At 42.9% G+C, this 26343-nt stretch overlaps 1 protein-coding gene across 1 annotated transcript in view; it reads left to right on the forward strand.

Moving 5' to 3' along the window:
- RAPGEF5 (Rap guanine nucleotide exchange factor 5) overlaps positions 1–26343 on the forward strand; it is a 366882-nt gene that overhangs the window by 230010 nt on the left and 110529 nt on the right. The window contains exon 9 of the mRNA XM_077268709.1: positions 18377–18499. Within this exon, the coding sequence (XP_077124824.1) occupies positions 18377–18499 (123 nt within the window). The remainder of the gene's footprint in view (positions 1–18376; positions 18500–26343) is intronic.

The following is a 26343-nucleotide window of genomic DNA, read 5'->3' on the forward strand; positions in this document are numbered from 1 at the left end:
CACCTGACATGAACATCATTGAGCATGTTTGGGGAAGGATGAAAGAGGAAGCTTGGAAGACAAAACCAAAGAATGTAGATGAGCACCACAACTTCATTCACCAATGTTATGCAACATATATTTGTATTTTAACCCCTTAACGACCGCCGATACGCCTTTTAACGGCAGCCGCTAAGGGTACTTAATCCACAGCGCCGTTAATTAACGGCGCTGTGGAAAAAGTGAATAGCGCCCCCCAGAGTCGGATTTTCTCTGGGGTCTCGGTTGCCGAGGGTAGCCGAGACCCCAGAGAACATGATTCGGGGGGTTTTTACCGACCCCCGAGTTGCGATCGCCGGTAATTAACCGTTTACCGGCGGTCGCAACAAAAAAAAAAAAAAACCGCGATTTGCCGTTTAATTTCTCTGTCCTCCGATGTGATCGCACATCGGAGGACAGAGAAATGTGGTCCCCGATGGCCCCCAATAGCCCCCCAATACTTACCTACCTCCCCTGGTGCTCCTCGTGTCTCCCCATGGGCGCCGCCATCTTTTTTCCGGGAAAAAATGGCGGGCGCACGCGCAGTGCGCCCGCCGCCCGGCACCCGGATGTTCTTTGGGGTCTCGGCTGCCGGGGGTAGCCGAGACCCCAAAGAACATGATCGGGGTCGGTTTGCACCGACCCCTGCTTTGCGATCGCCGGTAATTAACAGTTTACCGGCGACCGCAAAAAAAAAAAAAAGCGATCAGTTATTTCTCTGTCCTCTGATGTGATCGCACATCAGAGGACAGAGAAATAGGGGGATTCGGGGACCCTATCATACTCACCCGGGGTCCCTGGGTCCTCTTCTGTCTTCTCCTGCCAGCCGGCTTTTTCATCATGGCGGGCGCATGCGCAGTGCGCCCGCCATCTGCTGCCATCTGCCGGCCGGCAGGAGAAGACAAGTTGGGGCTAAAATTAGGGTTAGAGTTAGGGTTAGAGTTAGGGTTAGGGTTAGAGTTAGGGTTAGGGTTAGAGTTAGGGTTAGAGTTAGGGTTAGGGTTGGGGCTAAATTTAGGGCTAGGGTTAGGGTTAGGCTACTTTCACACTAGCGTTTTTTGGCTTCCGTCGCAATGCGTCGTTGGAGAAAAAACGCATCCTGCAAAAGTGCTTGCAGGATGCGTTTTTTCTCCATTGGCTTGCATTAGCGACGCATTGCGACGGATTGCCACATGTCGCATCCGTCGTGCGACGGATGCGTCGTGCTTCGGCGGACCGTCGACACAAAAAAAACTACATGTAACTTTTTTGTGCGACGTGTCCGCCATTTCCGACCGCGCATGCGTGGCCGGAACTCCGCCCCGCCTCCCCGCACCTCACAATGGGGCAGCGGATGCGTTGAAAAAACAGCATCCGCTGCACCCGTTGTGCGGCGCTTACAACGCTAGCGTCGGTACGTCGGCCCGACACACTGCGATGGGCCGAGTACGACGCTAGTGTGAAAGTAGCCTTAGGCTTCTTTCACACTTGCGTCGGTACGGGGCGGTCGCAATGCGTCGGCCCGATGTACCGACGCACGTTGTGAAAATTGTGCACAACGTGGGCAGCGGATGCAGTTTTTCAACGCATCCGCTGCCCAGTCTATGTCCTGGGGAGGAGGGGGCAGAGTTACGGCCACGCATCCGCGGAAATGGCGGACGCGACGTACAAAAAAAAGGTTACATTGAACTTTTTTTGTGACGACGGGGGCTAAAGTTATGGTTAGGGTTGGGGCTAAAGTTAGGGTTGGGGCTAAAGTTAGGGTTAGAGTTGGGATTAGGGTTAGGGTTTGGATTAGGGTTGGGATTAGTGTTACGTTTGGGATTAGGGTTGGGATTAGGGTTAGGGTTGGGATTAGGGTTAGGGGTGTGTTGGATTTAGGGTTTTGATTAGGGTTATGGTTAGGGTTGAGATTAGGGCTGTTTTGGGGTTAGGGTTGTGATTATCGTTAGGGTTGTGATTAGGATTATGGATCGGGTTGAGATTAGGGTTAGGGCTGTGTTGGGGTTAGGGTTGGAGTTAGAATTGGGGGGTTTCCACTGTTTAGGTACATCAGGGGGTCTCCAAACACGACAGCCAATTTTGCGCTAAAAAAGTCAAATGGTACTCCCTCCCTTCTGAGCTCTGCCGTGCGCCCAAACAGTGGTTTACCCCCACATATGGGGCATCAGCGTACTCGGGATAAATTGGACAACAACTTTTGGGGTCCAATTTCTCCTGTTACCCTTGTGAAAATAAAAATTTGGGGGCTAAAAAAATCTTTTTTGTGGGAAAAAAAATATTTTTTATTTTCACTACTCTGCATTATAAACTTCTGTGAAGCACTTGGGCATTCAAAGTTCTCACCACATATCTAGATAAGTTCCTTGGGGGGTCTATTTTCCAAAATGGGGTCACTTGTTGGGGGTTTCTACTGTTTAGGTACATTAGGGGTCTGCAAACGCAACATAACGCCCGCAGACAATTCTATCAAAGTCTGCATTCCAAAATTGCGCTCCTTCCCTTCCGAGCTCTGCCGTGCGCCCAAACAGTGGTTTACCCCCACATATGGGGTACCAGCATACTCAGGACAAATTGGACAACAACTTTTGGGGTCCAATTTCTCTTGTTACCCTTGTGAAAATAAAAATTTGGGGGCTAAAAAAATCTTTTTTGTGGGAAAAAAAATATTTTTTATTTTCACTACTCTGCATTATAAACTTCTGTGAAGCACTTGGGCATTCAAAGTTCTCACCACATATCTAGATAAGTTCCTTGGGGGGTCTATTTTCCAAAATGGGGTCACTTGTTGGGGGTTTCTACTGTTTAGGTACATTAGGGGTCTGCAAAGGCAACATAACGCCCGCAGACAATTCTATCAAAGTCTGCATTCCAAAATGGCACTCCTTCCCTTCCGAGCTCTGCCGTGCGCCCAAACAGTGGTTTACCCCCACATATGGGGTACCAGCATACTCAGGACAAATTGGACAACAACTTTTGGGGTCCAATTTCTCTTGTTACCCTTGTGAAAATAAAAACTTGGGGGCTAAAAAATCTTTATTGTTAAAAAATATATATTTTTTATTTTCACGACTCTGCATTATAAACTTCTGTGATGCACTTGGGCATTCAAAGTTCTCACTACACATCTAGATAAGTTCCATGGGGGGTCTAGTTTCCAAAATGGGGTCACTTTTGGGGGGTTTCTGCTGTTTAGGCACATCAGGGGCTCTCCAAACGCGACATGGCGTCCGATCTCAATTCCAGTCAATTTTGCATTGAAAAGTCAAATGGCGCTCCTTTGCTTCCGAGCTCAGCCATGCGCCCAAACAGTGGTTTACCCCCACATATGGGGTGTCGGCGTACTCAAGACAAATTGTACAACAGCTTCTGGGGTCCATTTTCTCCTGTTACCCTTGGTAAAATAAAAATTTGGAGGCAAAAAGATCATTTTTGTAGAAAAAATGTGATTTTTTTATTTTCACGGCTCTACGTTATAAACTTCTGTGAAGCACCTGGGGGTTTAAAGTGCTCACCACACATCTAGATAAGTTCCTTAAGGGGTCTAGTTTCCAAAATGGTGTCATATGTGGGGGGTCTCTACTGTTTAGGCACATCAGCGGCTCTCCAAACGTGACATGGCGTCCGATCTCAATTCCAGCCAATTCTACATTGAAAAAGTAAAACGACACTCCTTCTCTTCCAAGCTCTGCGGTGCGCCCAAACAGTGGTTTACCCCCATATATGGGGTATCGACGTACTCAGGAGAAATTGCACAACAACTTTTGTGGTCTAATTTCTCCTGTTACCCTTGTGAAAATAAAAATTTGGGGGCAAAAAGATCATTTTTGTAGAAAAAATGAGATTTTTTATTTTCACGGCTCTACGTTATAAACTTCTGTGAAGCACTTGGGGGTTCAAAGTGCTCACCACACATCTAGATAAGTTCCTTGGGGGGTCTAGTTTCCAAAATGGTGTCACTTGTGGGGGGTTTCCACTGTTTAGGCACATTAGGGGCTCTCCAAACGCGACATGGCGTCCGATCTCAATTCCAGCCAATTCTGCATTGAAACAGTCAAACGGTGCTCCTTCACTTCCAAGCTCTGCGGTGCGCCCAAACAGTGGTTTACCTCCACATATGGGGTATCGGTGTACTCAGGAAAAATTTCACAACAAAATTTGTGGTTAAATTTCTGTTTTTACACTTGTAAAAATTAAAAAAAATGGTTCTGAAGTAAAATGTTTGCAAAAAAAAGTAAAATGTTCATTTTTTTCTTCCACATTGTTTTAGTTCCTGTGAAGTACGTAAAGGGTTAATAAACTTCTTGAATGTGGTTTTGAGCAGCTTGAGGGGTGCAGTTTTTAGAATGGTGTCACACTTGGTTATTTTCTATCATATAGACCCCTCAAAATCACTTCAAAGGTGATGTGGTCCCTAAAAAAAACATGGTGTTGTAAAAATGAGAAATTGCTGGTCAACTTTTAACCCTTATAACTCCCTAACAAAAAAAAAAATTGTTTCCAAAATTGTGCTGATGTAAAGTAGACATGTGAGAAATGTTATTTATTAACTATTTTTTGTGACATATCTCTCTGATTTAAGGGCATAAAAATACAAAGTTTGAAAATTGCAAAATTTTAAAAATTTTCGCCATATTTCCATTTTTTTCATAAATAATCGCAAGTAATATCGAAGAAATGTTACCACTAACTTGAAGTACAACATGTCACGAAAAAACAATCTCAGAATCAGCGGGATCCGATAAAGCGTTCCAGAGTTATAACCTCATAAAGTGACACTGGTCAGAATTGTAAAAATTGGCTCGGTCATTAAGTACCAAATTGGCTCTGTCACTAAGGGGTTAAGTTAATTATTTGTCTGTGGGCAACAAAAATTTTGTCTTGCCAAAATCTGACCATTCTGTGTCCATTAACTGATCAATATTCCTGCTTTGATAACAATTTATTTTCTTAACCTAAATCACATTTTGGAGGGTTCCAGCTTTCAAAAGAATAACTTATACAACCAATGGATGAATTTAACATCAGGTTATAAGCTTTTATTTACATAACATGGATAAGCGACATAACTTCTGTCAGGGAGTGTATGGTGGCATTATTGGTCTTTGTATAGAATGTAGTTTCATGTAGAGGTAATGGTGATATTATAATATTATGTATTCTCTGTGTAGTGGTGATAGTACTAGGCACTGTGTAGCTGTATTGTTGTGTGTATGTTTGTAAGTAAGCTCCGTTATGGCACCATATCTAAGCAGTAAGCTTGGTTCTGGTACTCTATCAATGTAGTAATCTAGATTATGGTACTGTATGTATGTCGTAATCTCAGTTCTGCTCCAGTATCTATGTAGCAGACTTGGTTCCATGTAGTAGCCTTATTAAGCTCGGTTCTGCCCCCTTATCTCTGTAGTAAGCTCGGTTCTGCTCCCATATCTCTGCAGTAAGCTCGGTTCTGCTCCCATGTCTCTGTAGTAAGCTCGGTTCTGCTCCCTTATCTCTCTACTAAGCTCAGTTCTGATCCCTTATCTCTGTAGTATGCTAGGTTCTGCTCCCATATCTCTGTAGTAAGTTTGGTTCTGCTCCCCTATCTCTGTAGTAAGGTCGATTCTGTTCCCATATCTCTGCAGTAAGCTCGGTTCTGCTCCCATTTCTCTGCACTAAGCTCGGTTCTGCTCCCATATCTCTGTAGTAAGCTTGGTTCTGCTCCCATATCTTTGCAGTAAGCTCGGTTCTGGGTCCATATCTCTGTAGTAAGCTCGGTTCTGTTCCCATATCTCTGTAGTAAGCTCGTTTCTGCTTCCTTATCTCTGTAGTAAGCTCGTTTCTGCTCCCATATCTCTGTAGTAAGCTCGGTTCTGTTCCCCTATCTCTGTAGTAAGCTTGGTTCTGCTCCCTTATCTCTGTAGTAAGCCCCGTTCTGCTCCCATATCTCTGCAGTAAGCTTGGTTCTGCTCCCATATCCTTGCTGTTAGCTCGGTTCTGCTCCCATATCTTTGCAGTAAGTTCAATTCGGCTCCCATATCTCTGAATCTAGTAAGTTCAGTTCTGCTCCCATATCTCTATAATAAGCTCTGTTCTGCTCCCATATCTCTGTAGTAAGCTCTGTTCTGCTCACATATCTCTGTAGTAAGCTCCGTTCTGTTCCCATATCTCTGGAGTAAGCTCGATTCTGCTCCCTTATCTATGCAGCAAGCTCCGTTCAGTTCCCATATCTGTGTACCAGCCTGTTTTTAAAGCCTGTTATCTCTGCTACTTTAATGCAGTGGCCAGATATAAGCAGGGAAAAGGAGGGCCACCGCAACACGAGGGCCACTGCCTTGTGATTGCCCCCCAGGCTGAAAATTGCCAGCCAGCCCCTGCCCATCATTATGTAGTAATGTCCCCGATCCTTTACTCATGTCCCCAATCTTGGGTCCCTTCCAGGTGTATACAGTATATCAGTCTTTCCTGGGCCCCTTCCAGATACACATGTCTCCCATCCTGTTATATACAAGTGCTTCAAAAGAGCTATTTGTTGAGCTCTCCATGTATGTGTCATGACAGTGACACAGCCGCGACACATGCAGCTGCGGCGCCGATCAGTTGATTGGCCGGTGCGATTCAGGAATCGAGTTTCCTCTGCAGCTTATTTGGCAAGCGCTATAGCTTGCCGAATGAGAGGGAACCCGAACAAATTCGCTCATCTCTAATCATGACATGCATGTCCCACATCCTGGTATACATATTCCACATTTTGATATGTCCTCCATCCTGGTATACATTTTCCACCATCCTGGCGTACTTTGTCCCCCATCCTGGCATACACTTTCGCCCATCATGTCGTACATTGTCCCCCATCCTGGTGTACACTTTCACCCATCATGTCGTACATTTTCACCCATTTTGGTGTACATTGTCCACCTTCCTGGTGTACATTGTCCCCCTACCTGGCGTACCATTTCCCACACCCTGGCATACATTTTTCCCACACCCTAGCATACATTGTCCCACTTCCTGGCGTACATATTACCCAATGGTAGCAGTAATTTTAGTAACTACAAAATTTGTAAATGCATGTTGAAGTATTTATTGGGTACAGGATAGCTGATAACTTTTATATCAGTGGCTGTCTGACTGCAGTGTGCATTCTCGACTGCCGCTCCTTTCTGTGTGACTGATGAAGATGGTTTATGGCTCTTCTTAGTGCAATGTCCCCTATAAGAACCTGTGCTTACTTTGTTACAGATTCTTGACCTGACAGACTTTCTTTAATCCTAGAGGAAAGACTCTTGTAGACTGTCTAAAAAAAATGTAATCTTATTTATAGTGCTGTAAAATGTTCTGATCCTTAGCTACAAGTACACGTTGACCTTCCGAAAAGGATAGTTTTAAAATTAACAGGAAAGATCTCGGCTATTATTGCTCTTTATTACATTAAAAGTACATGGGAGGGTACTTCATACATTGTTAAGACACTGAACCTTGAGACACTAGATTTTATCTTCACCTTTTATTTGAATTACCATGCTTCCGATGTTTTATCTGGAACTCTGTAAATGCCCTGTCTAGATTATAGGGAATTTCTCAGAAACTTGGTGTGCAAAACCTGCCGTAATTAGTTCTCCAGGTCTTTAGGTACCTTCACACTAAACAACTTTCCAACAAGAACGACAACGATCCGTGACGTTGCAGCGTCCTGGATAGCGATCTCATTGTGTTTGACACGCAGCAGCGATCTGGATCCCGCTGTGATATCGCTGGTCGGAGCTAGAAGTCCAGAACTTTATTTGGTCGTCAGATCGGCGTGTATCGTCGTGTTTGACAGCAAAAGCAACGATGCCTGCAATATTTCTTCATGGAGCGAACTGGAGCGAACAACCAGCGAGAACGATAAGTACGTCACTGGATCGCTCCTGCATCGTTCTGCTGTTGCCGGTGTCTGGCGTCTCCTAGCGACCTAAACAGCGACGCTGCAGCGATCGGCTCGTTGTCTATATCGCTGCAGCGTCGCTTAATGTGACGGTACATTTTGTCTCTATTACAATGTGTCTGCGGTAACCAGAAAGACGGTGAAGATTGCACTGCGATCTCATGACTTAGCCATGCCATGTCTCTGTACAGACCGGCAGGAGCATTTTGTTTGTTTGCTCTGATGTTGGTACAAGTATTCATGATGCCACAGAAAAGTGGATGAGAAGCTGAATACAATTTCCGGGACATGCAGTGTGTGCTGAGGGTACTTTCTTGTATCTGTAGGACTTTTTGCACTGTACAGAGCATACAACTGAATAAAAGGTATAGTGAATCGGGAGCTCTAAAATCAAATTACAGACCCTTATAGCCAACACTTGCTCATATTGTGTGTTTTTACTCCTGAATCACAAGAATAACTGTGTAAAATTTTTATTCTTTCATTTAAGTGGCGAAGTCCTAGTGGCGCACTAATTTGGGCACACATTCCCCTCCCACACCTTTGCTACCCGTAACCAAAAGCTTTCTGCTCCCATAAAGACCAGCCTATGGCTGGGCTTCATAATTCACTATATACTGTAATATGTGGTTATTGCAGTATTTAGCTCAGCCCCCAAAATGATTCGAATATGGCTGCTTTTTAAAGAGCAAAAAAACACAAAATAATCATAAAAATTTGAATTGCCCCTTATACCTCTCCATGTTAAAAAAAATAAGTCGCCACACAGCTCCATTAATGGAAAAATAAAACACATACAGTTCTCAGTATGTTTTTGTGATTAGTATTTTTGCCATTGTTAACAATGGCATCAGACTTGTTTGATATTTTTATGATTCTACAACATTTTTATTCCAAATTGATATCTGCATTCTTGAAACTTGATTGTAAAATTCTTTAGTCATGGGCCCAGTTAATTGACACAAATTTGACCAGTTTATTTTTTTCTTTATTTTAAATTGATTATTTCCTGTACACAGAAACTAGAAACTTGTGTCAAACAATTCTCTCCTGAAAAAGAGTGTAACCTTGCCACGAAGATGGCAGAGAAAAATTGATGAAAGGTTGCAACCAAGGATAGTCTGGATGGTTGATAAGCAGCCCCAATGAAGTACCAAAGAAAGCTGTCCTGCAGGCTCAGGGTGCATCAGTGTCAGCGAGAACTATCTGTCGACATTTAAATGAAATGAAACGCTATGGCAGGAGACCCAAGAGGACCCCACTGCTGATACAGACATAAAAAGCTAGACTGCAGTTTTCCAAAATGTACATGAGTAACCCAAAATCTTTTTAAGGAAATATCTTGTGGATACATGAGGCCAAGATAGAGCTTTTTGGTAAAGTGCATCATCCTACTGTTTACCGAAAGCAGAATGATGTCTACAAACAAAAGAATACAGTACCTACAGTCAAATATGGTGGAGGTTCAAAGATGTTTTGGGGTTGTTTTGTTGCCTCTGGCATTGGATACCTGAAGTATGTGCAAGGAATCATGAAATCCGAAGATTACCAAAGGATTTTGGGTCACAATGTAGTGCCCAGTGTCAGAAAGGTGAGGTTTGCGTCGTAGGTCATGATATTCCAGCAAGAGAATGACCCCCAAAAATATTTCAAGAAGTACCCAGAAATGGAAACAAAGCGCTGGAGAGTTCTGTCATGGCCAGCAATGAGTCTGGATCTAAATACAATTGAACACTTGTGGAGAGAAATTGCTATTGGGAGAAGGCACCCTTCAAATATGAGAGACCTGGAGCAGTTTGCAAAAGAAGAGTGATCCAAAATTCCAGTTGAGAGGTGTAAGAAGCTTGTATGTCTGTAGGTGTGTGTGTATGTGTAATATATATATATACAGTGCCTTGCGAAAGTATTCGGCTCCCTGGAACTTTTCAACCTTTTCCCACATATCATGCTTCAACATAAAAATACCAATTGTAAATTTTTGGTGAAGAATAGTGTTGAGCATTCCGATACCGCAAGTATCGGGTATCGGCCGATACTTGCGGGTATCGGAATTCCGATACCGAGATCCGATACTTTTGTGGTATCGGGATTAATATCAATGTGTAAGAGAAAGAATTAAAATAAAAAATAGGGATATACTCACCTCTCCGACGCAGCCTGGACTTTACCGCCGTAACCGGGAGCCGTTGTACCTAAAAATGCGCGCTTGAAGGGCCTTAGATGACGTCACGGCGCTCTGATTGGTCCGTAGCGGTCGCGTGACCGCTACGCGACCAATCACAAAGCAGTGACGTCACCTAAGGTCTTTCAAGCGCTTGAAAGACCTTAGGTGACGTCACTGCTTTGTGATTGGTCGCGTAGCGGTCACGCGACCGCTACGGACCAATCAGAGCGCCGTGACATCATCTAAGGCCCTTCAAGCGCGCATTCTTAGGTACAACGGCTCCCGGTTACGGCGGTAAAGTCCAGGCTGCATCGGAGAGGTGAGTATATCCCTATTTTTTATTTTAATTCTTTCTTTTACACATTGATATGGATCCCAGGGCCTGAAGGAGAGTTTCCTCTCCTTCAGACCCTGGGAACCATACAGGATACCGTCCGATACTTGGTGTCCCATTGACTTGTATTAGTATCGGGTATCGGTATCGGATTAGATCCGATACTTTGCCGGTATCGGCCGATACTTACCGATACCGATACTTTCAAGTATCGGACGGTATCGCTCAACACTAGTGAAGAATCATCAACAAGTGGAACACAATTGTGAAGTTGAACTAAATTTATTGTTTATTTTAAATTTTTGTGGAAATTCAAAAACTGAAAGGTGGGGCGTGCAATATTGTTCGGCCCCTTTACTTTCAGTGCAGCAAACCCACTCCAGAAGTTCATTGTGGATCTCTGAATGATCCAATGTTGTCCTAAATGCCTAATGATAATAAATATAACCCACCTGTGTGTAATTAAGTCTCCGTATAAATGCACCTGCTCTGTGATAGTTTCAGGGTTCTGTTTGAAGCACAGAGAGCATCATGAAGACCAATGAACACAACAGGCAGGTCCGTGATACTGATGGTGGAGAAGTTTAAAGCCGGATTTGGATACAAAATGATTTTCAAAACTTTAAACATCCCAAGGAGCACTGTGCAAGTAATCATATTGAAAAGGAAGGAGTATCATACCACTGCAAATCTACCAAGACCCGGCCGTCCCTCTAAACATTCATCTCAAACAAGGAGAAGACTGATCAGAGATGCAGCCAAGAGGCCCATGATCACTCTGGATGAACTGCAGAGATCTACAGCTGAGGTGGGACAGTCTGTCCATAGGACAACAATCAGTCGTACACTGCACAAATCTGGCCTTTATGGAAGAGTGGCAAGAAGAAAGCTATTTCTCAAAAATATCCATAAAAAGTGTCATTTAAAGTTTGCAACAAGCTCTTAAAGGATTTTCTTGCAAAGATAACCTGTTTTCAGATTGAAGTTGGTCTGAACAATACCTGATTGCCACTAGTTTTAGAAACTAACAGTGAGCTGCTGTTGTGACAAGGGGAGCAATGACTACCCATGTAACACACACCGCCTTGTACAGCAAGAGCTGTTTGTTTTCGTGCTTGGCTACTGGGCGGATTCTGAGCAGATTGTAAACATTTATGTTATATAATAATATATATGAAAGAAGGTTTGTCTTGATGGCATGATCCATTGAATGAGAACATGTGACCGTGTAAAAAGTGGCCAGATTTTGCTTCTATTTTACTTCCGGTGACTCGACTGAGTACACAGGTTTTGTTTTTTTTAATCTGGTATATGTTTCCAGAGATATGGGCCTTTTGGTTTGGTGGTTTTTGTTTATGGTCTTTTCCAGGCGCTGTAACCTTGGCAAATAAAAAACATATTTTATGTAATATGTACTTTAGGCACACAGTTTCAATGGATATTATTCACACACCACTCCCCCATTGCAAAATTTGCAAACTTTCTGTTTGTAATGAACCAATGAAACAAGAAAAATTTAAACATTTCCGCACAACTAATATAACAAGTAGTTGCTGCAAATTTAAGGCTATGTGCACACGTTGCGGATTAGGCTTAGGAATTTTTGGTGCGGATTCTGCATCTCTTGGCAGAAAACACAGGTGCGGATTTGTCGCGTTTTTTTGTGCTGATTTTGTGCGTTTTTGCTGCGGATTTTTTTGCGGATTTACTGCGGTTTTCACCCCTGCGGATTTCTATAATGGAATGGGTACAAAAACGCTGCAGATCCGCAAAAAAGAAGTGACATGCTACTTCTTTTAATCCGCAGCGTTTCCGCACCATCTGCACAGCGTTTTTTTTTCTCTCATTGATTTACGTTGTACTGTAAATCAATTGCGGATCTTCAGCGTTTCTGCACCGCAAAAAACAGTGCGGATCTGCAGGAAATCCACAACGTGTGCACATATCCTAACACACAATTCCACTTTGACTATAGCAGCCTTAGAATTATTCACGCCCTTCATGACAAATGTCTTTAGTACTAAGCAGATCATATTTGGCTGTTTATAACCTGCTGAAAACATGATACTTAACCTCCAGCCTCTGACAGTTATTAACCCCTTCCCGACCTTTGACGCCACGTAGGCGTCATGAAAGTCGGTGCCAATCCGACCCATGACGCCTATGTGGCGTCATGGAATGATCGCGTCCCTGCAGATCGGGTGAAAGGGTTAACTCCTATTTCACCCGATCTGCAAGGAGAGGGGGAGTTGTACTTCAGCCCAGGGGGGGTGGCTTTGCCCCCACGTGGCTACGATCTCTCTGATTGGCTGTTGCACTTTCAACAGCCAATCAGAGCAATTTGCAATATTTCACCTATGAAAATGGTGAAATATTGCAATCCAGCCATGGCCGATGCTGCAATAGCATCTGCCATGGCTGGAAATCATGTTCTGCCCCCCCCCCCCCCCACCGCCCCCGATCTCCTCCCCAGTCCTCCGTTCTGTCCGGTACCCCCCTCCGTCCCCCTGTCCGCTCCCCCGTGCTCCTGTCCGCTCCCCCGTCCTCCGATCCCCCCCCCTGTGCTCCGATCCACCCCACCACCACCCCCTCATACTTACCGAGCCTCCCGAAGTCGGTCCGTCTTCTCCCTGGGCGTCGCCATCTTCCAAAATGGCGGGCGCATGCGCAGTGCGCCCGCCGAATCTGCCAGCCGGCAGATGAGTTACAAGTACATTTTGATCGCTGTGGTAGGTTCTATCACAGCGATCAAAATAACAAAAAATTATTAATAAACCCCCCCCTTTATCACCCCTATAGGTAGGGACAATAATAAAATAAAGAAAATATTTTTTTTTTTCTTTTTCCACTAGGGTTAGGGTTAGAACTAGGGTTAGAACTAGGGGTAGGGTTAGGGTTAGGGGTAGGGTTAGGGATAGGGTTATGGCATGTGCACACAGTGCGGATTTGGCCGCGGATCCGCAGCGGATTGGCCGCGGATCCGCAGCGGATTGGCCGCGGATCCGCAGCGGATTGGCCTCTGCGAATTCGTAGCAGTTTTCCATCAGGTTTACAGTACCATGTACACCTATGGAAAACCAAATCCGCTGTGCCCATGGTGCGGAAAATTCCGTGCAGAAACGCTGCGTTGTATTTTCCGCAGCATGTCAATTCTTTGTGAGGATTCCGCAGCGTTTTACACCTGTTCCTCAATAGGAATCCGCAGGTGAAATCCGCACAAAAAAACACTGGAAATCTGCTGTAAATCCGCAGGTAAAACGCAGTGCCTTTTACCTGCAGATTTTTCAAAAATCGTGCGGAAAAATCTCACACGAGTCCGCAACGTGGGCACATAGCCTTAGGGTTAGGGTTGGAATTAGGGCTAGGGTTGGAAATAGGGTTAAGATTAGGCTTGTGGTTAGGGTTACGGCTAATGTTAAGGGTGTGTTGGGGTTACAGTTGTGGTTAGGGTTGGGATTAGGGTTAGGGTTGGGATTAGGGTTAGGATTAGGGTTAGGGTTGGAATTAGGGTTACGGGTGTGTTGGGGTTAGGGTTGTGGTTAGGGGTGTGTTGGGGTTAGGGTTGTGATTAGGGTTATGGCTACAGTTGGGATTAGGATTAGGGGTGTGTTGGGGTTAGTGTTGAAGTTAGAATTGAGGGGTTTCCACTGTTTAGGCACATCAGGGGTCTCCAAACGCAACATGGCGCCACCATTGATTCCAGCCAATCTTGCGTTCAAAAAGTCAAATGGTGTTCCCTCCCTTCCAAGCCCCGACGTGCGCCCAAACAGTGGTGTACCCCCACATTTGGGGTACCAGCGTACTCAGGACAAACTGGGCAACAACTGTTGGGGTCCAATTTCTCCTGTTACCCTTGCAAAAATAAAAAATTACTTGCTAAAACATAATTTTTGAGGAAAGAACAATTATTTTTTATTTTCACGGCTTTGCGTTATTAACTTCTGTGAAGCACTTGGGGGTTGAAAGTGCTCACCACACATCTAGATAAGTTCCTTCGGGGGTCTAGTTTCCAAAATGGGGTCACTTGTGGGGTGTTTCTACTGTTTAGGCACATCAGGGGCTCTGCAAATGCAACGTGATGCCCGCAGACCATTCCATCAAAGTCTGCATTTCAAATGTCACTACTTCCCTTCCGAGCCCTGACGTGTGCCCAAACAGTGGTTTACTCCCACATATGGGGTATCAGCGTACTCACAACAAACTGGGCAACAAATATTGGGGTCCAATTTCTCCTGTTACTCTTGTGAAAATAAAAAATTGCTTGCTAAAACATCTTTTTTGAGGAAAGAAAAATGATTTATTTTCACGGCTCTGCGTTGTAAACTTCTGTGAAGCTCTTGGGGGTTGAACGTGCTCACCACACATCTAGATAAGTTCCTTGGGGGGTCTAGTTTCCAAAATGGGGTCACTTGTGGGGGGTTTCTACTGTTTAGGCATATCAGGGGCTCTGCAAACGTAGCATGATGCCCGCAGACCATTCCATCAAAGTCTGCATTCCAAAACGTCACTACTTCCCTTCCGAGCCCCGGCATGTGCCCAAACAGTGGTTTACCCCCACATATGGGGTATCAGCATACTCAGGAGAAACTGGACAACAACTTTTGGGGTCAAATTTCTCCTGTTACCCTTGCAAAAATAAAAAATTCTGGGCTAAAAAAATATTTTTGAGGAAAGGAAACACATTTATTATTTTCACGGCTCTGCGTTATAAACTTCTGTGAAGCACTTGGGGGTTCAAAGTGCTCACCACACATCTAGATAAGTTCCCTTGGGGGTCTAGTTTCCAAAATGGAGTCACTTGTGGGGAGTTCCTACTGTTTAGGCACATCAGGGGCTCTGCAAACGCAACCTGACGCCCGCAGAGCATTCCATCAAAGTCTGCATTTCAAAACGTCACTACTTCCCTTCCAAACCCCGACGTGTGCCAAAACAGTGGTTTACCCCCACATATGGGGTATCAGCGTACTCAGGAGAAACTGGACAACAACTTTTGGGGTCCAATTTCTCCTGTTACCCTTGGGAAAATAAAAAATTGTGGGCTAAAAAATCATTTTTGAGAAAAGAAAAATTATTTTTTATTTTCATGGCTCTGCGTTATAAACTTCTGTGAAGCACTTGGGGGTTCAAAGTGCTCACCACACATCTAGATTAGTTCCATGGGAGGTCTAGTTTCTAAAATGGGGTCACTTGTGCGGGAGCTCCAATGTTTAGGCACACAGGGGCTCTCCAAACGCGACATGGTGTCCGCTAATGATTGGAGCTAATTTTCCATTCAAAAAGCCAAATGGCGTGCCTTCCCTTCCGAGCCCTGCGGTGCGCCCAAACAGTGGTTTACCCCCACATATGGGGTATTATCGTACTCAGGACAAACTGGACAACAACATTTGGGGTCCAATTTCTCCTATTACCCTTGGGAAAATAAAAAATTCTGGGCTAAAAATCATTTTTGAGGAAAGAAAAATTATTTTTTATTTTGACGGCTCTGCGTTATAAACTTCTGTGAAGCACCTGGGGGTTATAAGTGCTCACTATGCATCTAGATAAGTTCCTTGGGGGGTCTAGTTTCCAAAATGGCATCACTTGTAGGGGAGCTCCAATGTTTAGGCACACAGGGGCTCTCCAAACGCGACATGGTGTCCGCTAACGATTGGAGCTAATTTTCCATTCAAAAAGTCAAATGGCACGCCTCCCCTTCCGAGTCTTGCCGTGCACCCAAACAGTGGTTTACCCCCACATATGAGGTATCGGCGTACTCAGGAGAAATTGCCCAACAAATTTTAGGATCCATTTTATCCTGTTGCCCATGTGAAAATGAAAAAATTGAGGCTAAAAGAAATTTTGTGTGAAAAAAAAGTACTTTTTCATTTTTACGGATCAATTTGTGAAGCACCTGAGAGTTTAAAGTGCTCACTATGCATCTAGATAAGTTCCTTGGGGGGTCTAGTTTCCAAAATGGGGTCACTTGTGGGGGAGCTCCAATGTTTAGGCACACGGGGGCTCTCCAAACGCGACATGGTGTCCGCTAAAGATTGGAGCCAATTTTTCATTGAAAAAGTCAAATGGCGCTCCTTCCCTTCCGAGCCCTGCCGTGCGCCCAAACAGTGGTTTACCCCCACATATGAGGTATCAGCGTACTCAGGACAAATTGGACAACAACGATCGTGGTCCAGTTTCTCCTTTTACCCTTGGGAAAATAAAAAAATTTTCGCTAAAAGATCATTTTTGTGACTAAAAAGTTAAATGTTCATTTTTTACTTCCATGTTGCTTCTGCTGCTGTGAAACACCTGAAAGGTTAATAAACTTCTTGAATGTGGTTTTGAGCACCTTGAGGGGTGCAGTTTTTAGAATGGTGTCACTTTTGGGTATTTTCAGCCATATAGAACCCTCAAACTGACTTCAAATGTGAGGTGGTCCCTAAAAAAAATGGTTTTGTAAATTTTGTTGTATAAATGAGAAATCACTGGTCAAATTTTAACCCTTATAACTTCCTAGCAAAAAAAAAATTTGTTTCCAAAATATTGCTGATGTAAAGTAGACATGTGGGAAATGTTATTTATTAACTATTTTGTGTCACATAACTCTCTGGTTTAACAGAATAAAAATTCAAAATGTGAAAATTGCAAAATTTTCAAAATTTTTGCCAAATTTCCGTTTTTTTCACAAATAAACTCAGAAATTATTGACCTAAATTTACCACTAACATGAAGCCCAATATGTCACGAAAAAACAATCTCAGAATCGCTAGGATCCGTTGAAGCGTTCCTGAGTTATTACCTCATAAAGGGACACTGGTCAGAATTGCAAAAAACGGCAAGGTCATTAAGGCCAAAATAGGCTGGGTCATGAAGGGGTTAAAGGGAACCTGTCACCCCGTTTTTTCAGTATGAGATAAAAATACCATTAAATAGGGCCTGAGCTGTGCTGGACAATAGTGTATTTTGTGTACCCTGATTCCCCACCTATGCTGCCGAAATACCTTACCAAAGTCGCCGTTTTCGCCTGTCAATCAAGGTGGTCTGGTCAAATGGGCGTGGTGAAATCGCTTCTTCTCCCCCAGATCTTGCTTATCTTTCCGTTGGTGGCGTAGTGGTTTGCGCATGCCCAACAGCGGAATGCACTGCGCAGCTGAAGAAAAAGAGCGCGATCTACGCTATTCACCGCTTTATCGCTGGCGGCGGCCATCTTCCTGAGGCCGCGCGTGCGCAGATGGAGCGCTCTGCTGCCCGGGGCTTCAGGAAAATGGCCGCGGGATGCCGCGCGTGCGCAGATGGAGATCGTGGCGGCCATTTTCCTGAAGCCGATATGCGAACTCGGCTATGTATTATCATGTAGCTCTAGTCTCTGCAATCTGCGTCGTTCCTGCTGTTTTTTTAGGTTTATTATATTTTATTGATTATTGTTCCTGCTGCCATGCTAAATGTCTTCCAAATTTTGCGCTTACTGTAAACTTTTATATATATATATATATATATATATATATATATATATATATATATATATATATATATATATATATATATATATATATATATAAATATTCTGAATGAATCATGTAGCAGATCCCACCAGTCACTTGATGTGAAAACTTATTTTGTGACCAGGGCCAAGGAAATGCTACAATGTTATTTTTAGGACTGACGAGCTTCTTCTCTTCATCCAATGTCACATTTGTTCCTGACCAGCTTTCCCATGGGTTTCCTAACCTCTTGTTACAATTCTCCTATGTAACAGGAAATAGGTGGAGAGGAACAAACAAAAAGTCAGCAAATCAGTCACACACATAGTGGATTGTGCTTTGGGATAATTTCATACAGCATTGTTCTGGCACACTATAGCATCGAGCTCGTGCTCCATCCTTCATAGTCTTCTAAACTTTTGCGGAATATATTATGAGTCCTAAGTGAACCTGTCATCATTGCCATGTCTTTTGACTGTGGATTTAAGTATTTATTTGCTCTTTCTCCAACCCTCAAGGCCGGAGTTATGTGCAAACTGCATGGACGAGAAGAGCTCAGACGCATTGATTTTGTGCAGAAGCTGACCCGGGATCAGTTCTTGCCATCCGCAGCGAAGACACCTGACAGGAGGGAACAACAGGTAGGTTTTATGACCTCTTTTATACTATAATTAATATAGAGAACTCCGTGCTGACCAGCATATAGGACGTAGGAGACCATAGAACTAACAGCTATTAGTAGCAAACATTTAATAGTAGTAATAATTACGTCTATTCTAAATCTGTGTTCTGATTGGTTTCCAATCCATCAAAAATTTGTAGGAAGTCGATTTATCTTTACAACCATGTTTGACAATTTGGACAAATATTTATCATCGCGGTCCTCAAACTCCTTTGAGCCGTTGGTCATAGGTTTGTCTATTGCCCTTTGCGGTCTTTTGGCATGTAGGTAGTAGATTGATTTGTAGTTGACACATGACAGATTTTATATAATCATTTTTTTCTTTCTTTTGTTATTTTTTTCTTCTTTTAATTGCTTCTAGTCATTTTCCACAGATGTTGCGTTTGTAGCAAAGTTATGTCAATGTCATCGGTTGTGTCAACACGTTCAGCGACCCTATATTGGCAATTCTGTTGCTCAGCCTCTAAGGCATGTTGTGAGCGATGAGTGAGGATAAAATAATGTATTTGTGCAGCCTCATGGAAATGTATTCATTGTGTACAAGCAAGCATTGTTCCACTGTAAATCATCAGGTTAAGGCTGTCATTATTGTAGTGGTAGTAATAATGGTAGTTTACGATCATCGTATAGTAATAGGACGGCGGACTGTGCTCTCCATACTACAGAGAGAGGACCTGTCAACAGGTCAGAAGAGGACAGTTTATGCTCTTGTTTTATTCCTGCTGCTCCCCCAAGGATGCAGAGTTTTTTTTAATTTGCCATAGGTTTCCACAGATATGGGTCTTTATATTTAGTGCTAATTTTTATGGTCTTTACCAAGGTGTCGTAGCTCACAAGATTATCTGGGGCATGTTTTCGGGCTGCTGTGCATTATTACCCTGTGAGAAATGCCCCCTTAGTTCAAACCATAAGAAATTATCACTAAATAAAAAGGCCCTTTTTTCTGGAACCATACGGCAAATTATAAAAAGACAAAGAAAAACCTGCAGAAAATACTCAGCGGAGCACCGGAAAATAATAAGAGCAAAAACTGTCCACTTTTGATCTGATGACCGCTCCTTTTTAAAGGGAATCTGTCATCAGCTTTTTGGTATCTGAGAGTAAAATAGTGTACGGCCAGAGACCCTGATTACAGCAATGTATCACTTACTGGGCTGCTAGCTGTTTTGTTTTGATAAAATCGCAGTTTTCTCTGCTGCAGATCTAGCAGTTCTCTGAATGCTGAGCTTGGTATAACCCGCCCACACCACTGATTGGCAGCTTTGTGCCCATGTATGGTGAACACAGTACACTGCCAATCATTGATGGGGGCGGGGTTATTCTGAGCTCATGAATATGCTTGATTACCTGGCAGCAGGTTTACTAGTCCTCTAATAATAATCTCCTGCTGATAAGTGATTTTATCAAAGCTACATGAAGCAGCCCAGTAAGTGAGGCATCACTGGAATCAGGGTCTCTGTCTCCACATCATGCTGTTCTCAGATGACAAAAACTTGGTGACAGATTCCTTTTAAGCAGGGATCGCTTAGTTGACAACCACATGTGGCTCGTTTACTGTTGGCATCTGCAAACACTATAGTGCACCATTATACCAAGTCTAACAGTATTTAGTCAAAATCATATAACTTAAAGGATGGTACATGGTTGTGAATAAAGAAAAAATGTGTATTTGGATGTTTATCACCAGTCACAGATGATCCACTGTAGAGCCACTATACACATGTAACGTTTTTATCTTTCTGAAACAGGTAAGTAAGATCTGGACCCACATTTTTCCAGCCCTTTTCTGTATATTTGACCTATTTTCAAATGGTCCAGTCAAAATGTGTGAATTTCAATGTGTGTGTCAAGGCACATGGAGGATCTGAACCTAGTGATATATCTTTCTCGTTGTGTATCGTCAGGTGTCTAGTTGGGCATAAACTTCACACAGAGATTCCCAGAACTTATTGCACTCATAAATCCCCCATTAATAGTCACATCAGCTCAGCTTATAAACTAAACGGGTGCAAAAGAAAATAGGAGGAAAATCTACTACTTGGCAGGAAAGGATACAAATTACCAGTTGGGAACTGTCTGGCACTTAATAAAGGGATTATCTGGTTCAGACACCACTTCTTATGGTTGTTAGAGGGGGATTCTCTAGTTCAGGTGCTCCGACAATTAACAGGAGTGGAGAGAAGTTCCGTTATAAAGATATGTCCCACTTCCTTGAAGCTCTTTGGTGTGATACCTAGATGGCCTATATAATTCATGATTTTCCCTACAGGGGTGCTGCAGGGGAACGGATCACTTGTTCACCCAATCACCCCGCAGATGGCAGCTGACTAGTGGTCGTCCAACCACTGTGATTCCCAGAAATCTGCCTAGTTTCAGGGGACCTCCTAACAAAATATATTGATCAAAGTTGACAACCTCTTTGAAAGAACTCTAAACCTAGATATAAATATTAAAAGTAAACAGGAGAGAAACTTGCCTGCACTGTTTGTCAATCTGAAAGATTTTCTGCCTGTTCGTGAAATAAACAGACTCATAGAAATTGTTAACACAAAGCATAATTTCCTGCTGATCTTTTTCATTTTCACCTGGCTAATGGCGAGGGGCAGAGTGTAGTATTGGGGTGAAGTTAATAATCTTTGTACCCTGCTGCAAAGCAAAGAGAGGGGAGGCTCCTGCTGCAGTTCTTCATCTTATAGCAAGACACGTGACAGTGAACAAGAGGAGGGAGTAACTGGCTGATCTCCTGGGACATACAGAAAACATTAGCATATTTGTCAGAATTACTGGCTAATGTGAGATGAAGCAAATTATTTTGCAGAATTTATATGTATAGTTTTCATTAAAAAAAAAATAGATTCTCAACATTTGATCACTCACTTATGTCACCTACGCCTCAAAAACATCTCTAGAATTCGATCTTTTCTTGACTTTGATTCTTGCAACAACTCTTACTGTTACTCTTATTCATTCTCTTCTGGACTATTGCAACTCTACAAATCGGTCTTCCTCTTACTAAACTCTCCAATGTGTCCTGAATGCAGCATCCAGGATGATATTCCTCTCCAACTGCTACACCAATGTCTCTACTCTGTGCCAGTCATTGCACTGGTTACCCATCCACTACAGAGTTCAATATAAGCTTAAAATTCTCACCCACAAAGCTCTCTGCAGTTCTGCACCACCCTACATTGCCTCCCTCTTTCTGTAGATCACCCTACCCCTGCCCTCCGTTCTATTAATGACCTAAGAACTGAATAATCTGAACCTACCGCTCCCGTCTCCAAGACTTTTTGCGATCTGCACATTTCTCTCGAGCACTACACTGGCCAATTTGATTAATTCCCAATCCCTTTAGTTTTAAGCATGCCCTAGAAACGCACTTCTTTAAACTGGCCTTATGTAACTATTCCAGTTTTGCCCATACAAAATTTTCTTCCAAATCTGGCTTGTATCATCTATTACACACCCTGCATGCACTATAGCCCTCTGTGTGTACTTGTACACATACTGGCCGATGACCACTTCATCCACCACTATGTGAATATCCAATTTATTACATTGATGGCTGGAGCGTACAGTACAAGCACATTTTACCTTTCGTGTCTCCCCTTTTTCCTCATAGATTGTAGCTTGTGAGCAGGACCCTCACTCTTCTTGGAATCTGTTTAGTTGTATTACTCTTATATCTTTATTGTCGGTACAAGTCTCCTCTGAAATGTAAAGCGCTGCGGAATATGTTGGCGCTATAGAAATTATCAGTAAAGTGTCCTTTGGAAGAACTGATCCATGTATACGTATGAATGAACCCACTGATTTCACGTTTCCTCCTATGCTTAGCATATAAGAAAATCTCGAATATTTCAGTGTCCAGTGACTTTATCTACTTGTTAGAAATGTTCAGCCGCTGTAAGACTAATGTCCAGCCTTAGTCTACTGTATATAGCAGCGGCCATGGAAATATGTTTTCGATCGATAATGTCTTCTAGTTCTTGCTGTGTACTCTTCTTATCCCCGCACAAGTACATCATTCAGCTGTGCTTCGGTGAGATAACCGCTTTGGCCGTGCTGTGATAGATGCCCAACTCCATATTTCTCATTCATTATTTCAGGCTGAGATGAAGCTCTGGCACGTACCCATCGCAGCCCAGACATCATTGACGGAAAGCCTTATTTGATTTTCTTTGTCTAGAGCAAAACATTCAGCATTCTGTCTGCCATGATTTTTCTGCTGAATGACTATTTATAGGAACATATCTGAAGCATTAATCATAAATACGTTGATGTAAATGTGCCATTGTGCTCATTGCTGCGGGTTTTCTCTGTGATTTTGTTTTATGGCGGGTGGGTTGGTTTGTTTGACAGCTTGATATTTTACCCAACAAATACAGCTTTGTGTTCACACGTCGCGTTTGATTAAATGTATCATTCTTCTACTTGCAGCTTTGCAAAGCAGTGATAAGTCGTTACTCGGGGACAATGTGGCAGAGATCGGGCTCTATTTTGGGATGTTTAGGAACTTTCTTATGGACTTTGTGATGCACAATATGTTACTGTCATATTGGCTGTTCCTCCTGGATTCTACATAAAAAAATGTATGTAGAATGTGCAGTGAGGGTGTACAACATGTACTGCTACAAGTTTCATTCATGTGGCTTTACTGATTTATTTTGACTTAACATAGTTGGTTTATGAAAAATGTGTCGCCTGTCTGATGCCTGCAGATTGCACCCAAGTGCATAACTTTACATTCATACATATTGAACCTTCTCTTCCAAGTGGATGCAAAAACAAGTCAGTTTGTAATTTCTGAACATCTTTTATAGACTGCACTACAATACATAACTTGGTATTATGTGAAAAGTTAGAAACAATACCAGTAATCCTGTGTCCTATATCCAAAATGAATAAATCAAATTATAGCGGACTCAGCACTGATACAAGGGGTACACAGTTTATAACTGGGGACCATTCAGATTAGCAGTCATTCACCACAACGCTCTGGATATGGTCTTTGAGCCAATTTTGGTCTGCATGTGAGACTGTCAAGTGCGTCTACAAAGTCCCAAAACACTGTACCCACTGCTGTCCCTCTATTCCGGCTTTTTCCTAAAAATAAATCGGGTAGGTTTGATAGCTTCTATCCTTCAACGATATGAGTGACAGCCAACTGGTTTTACTATCTACCACATGCTCCGGTATATATTCATACTCCAGTATATAGTCCCTTGTAAGCCCCTCAAACATTTTATCACAATGTTAATCCTATTGGTCAATAATTACCTGAGAGAGCCCGAAATCCCTTTTTGAAAAATGTGGCTTTGCTCCAGTCGCCTGGCACTGCACCATTCAGAGTCGCTAAAGCCATTCGATAATTTCTCTAAAAATGATTTGCAGGAACATAGCAATAAGAGAGTGGAGTTCCTTACGGATGACCTCTCACTAGGTCTAACTAAAGTGGCCTGTTTTTGCTCCTGTTCTATTCCTGCAGCTCCATTTATTTGTTTATTTTAAATCCGCCATACGGTTCTAGAGATATGGCCCTTTAGTGCTAGTGTTTATAATCTTTACCAAAGAGCCGTTTCTGCCAGGATTCTTCTTTATGCTATTCTGCAAAATTACCATCTGAGCCAGAAGACACAGCACAGTATGTGAAACGCAGCAGTTTTTGGTCAGAGAGAAGAAGTAAACATTTATGTCCCCTCTTCATCAACTTTGATATGGTAGATTGTGACCCTGCGTTCAGAGGATAGTTCTGGCCATACAGAACAGTTAGAGAATGACTTCTGCATGGTCTTTAATCCGATAATTGCCATTCTTTTAACAAGTGTAGATATGCATATATTAATATAGCATGTGTTACATTGCTATGCTAGTATATCAAAGCTACAGAATGTGATGTAGTCTCATCATTTTTGTATTTTTTTAGGAATCCGTGCAGGCTTGTAGCTTTATAATTACTCATGATAAGAATATGATTGCTTTGTTGCTATGTTCAGGGTCAATGTCAACAGCCTTTAGATAAGTGAAATAAATCACATTTCCATCCAGCAGTGCTTATCTTCACCACTACAGAAAATGTTCCTTTTTCCCCAGATTTGAGGCAAGAGTTATTATGTAAACACTGGATTGAATGGAATTGTCACATTTTGCATATGCTGAAAGAAAATACGATGGTCTTCCTCAAGGCGGCTCATTCCTGCTATTATTAATTAAACAAGCTCCATAGCTTTATTCACATTGTCATTTGCCATTATGTATAATGGAAGGAATAGAGGCTGTGTTGAAGGAAAATAAATAGGGAAGAAAAAAGGGTGAGTGTAAGTTGTTTTTTTTTCATATCCCTCCATCCTCCCATATCTATACGTTAAAGGGAATCTGTCACCTCAAAAATCGTATATGAGCTAAGGCCACCAGCATCAGGGGCTTATCTACAGCATTCTGTCCTCTTCTTGTCTTCCTGCCGCGGCTTCGGCGCAGGGGTACATTGTCTGCCCTGTTGAGGGCAGAGCAAAGTACTGCAGTGCGCAGGTGCCGGGAAAGGTCAGAGAGGACCGGCACCTGCGCATATCTTTGTACCGTGTTATCCAGTAGATAGAAAAATATTTAGAATTGAGAGTCCTCAGTGGTTGATACCTTTTAATGGCTAACTGAAAAGATGGTAACAAATTGCAAGCTTTTGAGACTACTCAGGCCTTTTCATCAGGCAAAGACTAAAAGAAATTCTGAAGAATCACATATTTATGCACAACATAGCACACACATAGCATAGTACCAGTGGGTACTGGTAGTAATTGCAGGATTTATTGAGCCAGGATGTGTTTTGGGGACACTGTCCATGGTCAGGGCTCATTTCTCTTGTAATCACCGCACCACTTAAAAGCACTCAGGTGAAATAGTGTGACCTTGACTGGTCAAGATATTTAATTGTGCGAATCTGTGCTGGTTGAAGAAAATCTGCACACTGCACCCTCATGTTCTACCAAAGTGATGGCTATCTGCTGGTAAGCAGCCTCTCCTGCACTGCTGACATCTGACAATTTCCTTCCATCGTAACATAAATATATACAGGTTGAACAAAGCAAGTTTACATTTTGTGTCCACAAACATTTTGAAAGGAAACACATGTGATCTTTTATGGGAAACTAATATTTTGATAAAGTCACTGGAGCTATCTCATAAACAGACAACTGTAAAGTTCAGCCACCATGGTCATCTTGTAAAGCAGGTAGTTTACGGCTAGAAGCAATTGTGCCACTGTTTCTACATAACCCGTTCTTATGATGATCGTTCCTTGGGAACGGAAATGTCATAAAATATCTTGCCTTCTTTCCAGATCCAATTTTAGTTTTTTTGAATAGTGACTGGATCTGATATTTTTTATTTTTAAATATTGAAGTTGATGAGAAAATGATAATAATGGATGTCATCCATTATGTCGTCTATTAAAGTGAATCTGTCACCCCAAAAATCGTATATGAGATAAGGCCACTGGCATCAGGGGCTTATCTACAGCATTCTGTAATGCTGTAGATAAGCCCCCGATGTATCCTGAAAGGTAGAAAAACAGGTTGTATTATATTCACCCAGGGGCGGTCCCGATGCGGTCCGGTCTGATGGGCGTCGCGGTCCGGCGCCTCCCATCTTCATACAATGTTGTCCTCTTCTTGTCTTCCTGCCGCAGCTCCGGCGCAGGCGTACTTTGTCTATCCTGTTAAGGGCAGAGCAAAGTACAGCAGTGCGCAGGCGCCGGGAAAGGTCAGAGAGGCCCAGCGCCTGCGCACTGCAGTACTTTGCTCTGCCCTC

The sequence above is a fragment of the Ranitomeya variabilis genome, chromosome 6, assembly GCF_051348905.1.
Source record: "Ranitomeya variabilis isolate aRanVar5 chromosome 6, aRanVar5.hap1, whole genome shotgun sequence".
NCBI classification, from domain to species: domain Eukaryota; kingdom Metazoa; phylum Chordata; class Amphibia; order Anura; family Dendrobatidae; genus Ranitomeya; species Ranitomeya variabilis.